Source organism: Bison bison, unplaced genomic scaffold (genome assembly GCF_000754665.1).
Source record: "Bison bison bison isolate TAMUID 2011002044 unplaced genomic scaffold, Bison_UMD1.0 scf7180017862188, whole genome shotgun sequence".
NCBI lineage: Eukaryota > Metazoa > Chordata > Mammalia > Artiodactyla > Bovidae > Bison > Bison bison.
Window position 1 is genome coordinate 19,231 of NW_011492760.1, and position 2,108 is coordinate 21,338.

Below are 2,108 nucleotides of genomic sequence, written 5' to 3' on the forward strand. Positions count from 1 at the left end.
CCGCGCAGAGAAGGGCTGGCTCAAGACCTGTTTGTCTTGAGGACGGTGGTACAGTCTGCTCACAGAAGGACCGAGGGAGCAGGTGGCCGGGGTGGTGGCTGCAGGGAGAGCCGGTGTCAGGTGCCGCCAGTCTGACTTGGAGCACCAGCCGTCTCTAGCGGGGTTTGTGGCTGGGGCTCTGGGTCACGAGGCGCCAGGAGTGATCTCCCAGGAACCGGAGGCCCAAGGCCTGGGCGTCCAGGAGGAGCTGGCACTAGAGGCTGTGTGTGGGCGGCGGGTGGCCAGGCCGCAGGAAGAACTTGGAGCGTCGTCTCCACTGGCAGCGCTGCGTGCATGCCGTCACACGTCGATGCGGGGGTCAGCGTGACTGTGTCCCCACGGGGAGAGGACGACTCAGTCCTCTGTTGGGGCCTCCTGGACGCCTCCCTGAGCTGCTCCTCCCTTGCCTGATTTTAACCCACGCCCTTTCCCTGCAATAGACCATAAGCAGAGTATAACAGCTTGTAGTGAGTTCTCTGAGTCCTTCTGGTGAATTACTGAGACTGAGGGTGGATCAGGGACCCCCTCAAGCTTGTGCCGAAGTGAGGGCAGTCTTCTGTGTGGATCCAGAACCCCCAAACCTTGTAGTCAGCCCTCTTGAATTCAGGGGTAGGTCGGTAGGTCGGTCGCTCAGTTGTGTCTGACTCTTTGCAATGCCATGGACTGTAGCCTACCAGGCTCCTCTGTCCGCGGGATTTTCCAGGCAAGAATGCTGAAATGGGTCGCCGTTTCCTTCGCTAGGGGATCTTCCCGACCCAGGGATTAAACCTGTGTCTCTTGTCAAGAGGCGTCTCCTGCACTGCAGGTGGATTCTTTATCGCTGAGCCATGGGGGAAGCCTTATTCAGGGAACATGTTGAGCATTTACTCTGAAGCTGAAACCACCAGGCTTCTCCTCAGTTCTCGGAGTGGGGAGCAGGATGTGGGTGAGGATATTGTGGGGAATATGGTCATCTTGGGAAGAAAGCCCTAATAGAGTGATTATTTTGCCATCTTGTGCTATGTAAACCCCCAAAATTTGATTAAGACAAAGCATTTATTATTAAGCACAGATGCGAGGGCTGGGTGAGTGCATTTTGTCTAGGACCAGCCTCCCTGGGGCTCCATGTCCCGGGCAGCTTTCCGAGGGCCAGTGAAGGATTCACCATCCGTCTGGCCGCCGGCTTGACGTCATCCATCAGGTTAGTCACACTCCTGCATGTGGCGGCCCGCGGTGGAGAGGGCAGGCCCCAGTGCACAGGCCCCCCTTCACGTTCATCACCCAAGCTGCTGCTCTATCAGACCTGCACCCAGTTATTCAGTGATGCCTGCTGAGTGGGCGTAGCAGGAGGAGAAAATCCGCACTGAGCCCCCCGTGTCCTCCAGCCAGCCAAGGCGCTTACACACACGCATGCACACACATGTGCGGTAGATCAGATCTCCCCTTCGGACACAAGGGAACCACTGCAGAGGGGGCAGGAAGACGGCCGAGAATCACACAGCACCAGCAAAAGAAATCAGCTGCTGCATCTCATGCCGCCTGCCTGCACGTTTCCTGGAGCTCCACATCCATGCTGTTTCCTAGGAAACCATCACACGGCCCACAGGGCTGTCTGCCTGAAAGAGGGGGGTGGTCCGTCCAGGGTCCACTCTTTCCCTCTTTTCCTGCATCAGCGACGCTGTGGCCCTTTGTCAGCGCGTTAATGTGGCCAAAACAGAATGCCCAGAGCTTGCCGCTGGGATTACATTTCCAGCGAGATGTTTGTGCTCACTGAAGGACCAGGTTCACTGAGCTTCTCGCCGGTCAGAGCAGTGAGTCCGTTTCTGTTTGTTCTCCCTTTCCCGCAGGCTCTGTCTTCACGGCAGGCTCCCTTCAAGGTGCTGCAGCCTGAGAACCCCTAATCCAGGAGCCTGTGCCCTTGACCCCAGGCCCTCTTCCCCACGGGCAGAGGTTCTGCAAAGCCCGTCCTACCCTGACCTTCTCGTGACTGCGACAGGGTCTGGGGCCAGCGAGCGCCTGTGCCACGGGGCCCGGCCAACCTGGGGCTCTGTCTTCGTCATCGTCTGCCCCATGGTGGTCCCTGCGGGCGG

The 2,108-nt window shown here is 58.5% G+C and overlaps 1 protein-coding gene across 1 annotated transcript in view; it reads right to left on the minus strand.

Annotated features, from left to right (window-relative positions):
* Positions 1-2,108, minus strand: part of LOC104983318 (tubulin beta-2A chain-like) — a gene marked incomplete at its 3' end in the record, with an annotated part of 27,425 nt that overhangs the window by 19,226 nt on the left and 6,091 nt on the right. The window contains exon 4 of the mRNA XM_010832756.1: positions 1,184-1,232. Coding sequence (XP_010831058.1) covers positions 1,184-1,232 — 49 coding nt within the window. The remainder of the gene's footprint in view (positions 1-1,183; positions 1,233-2,108) is intronic.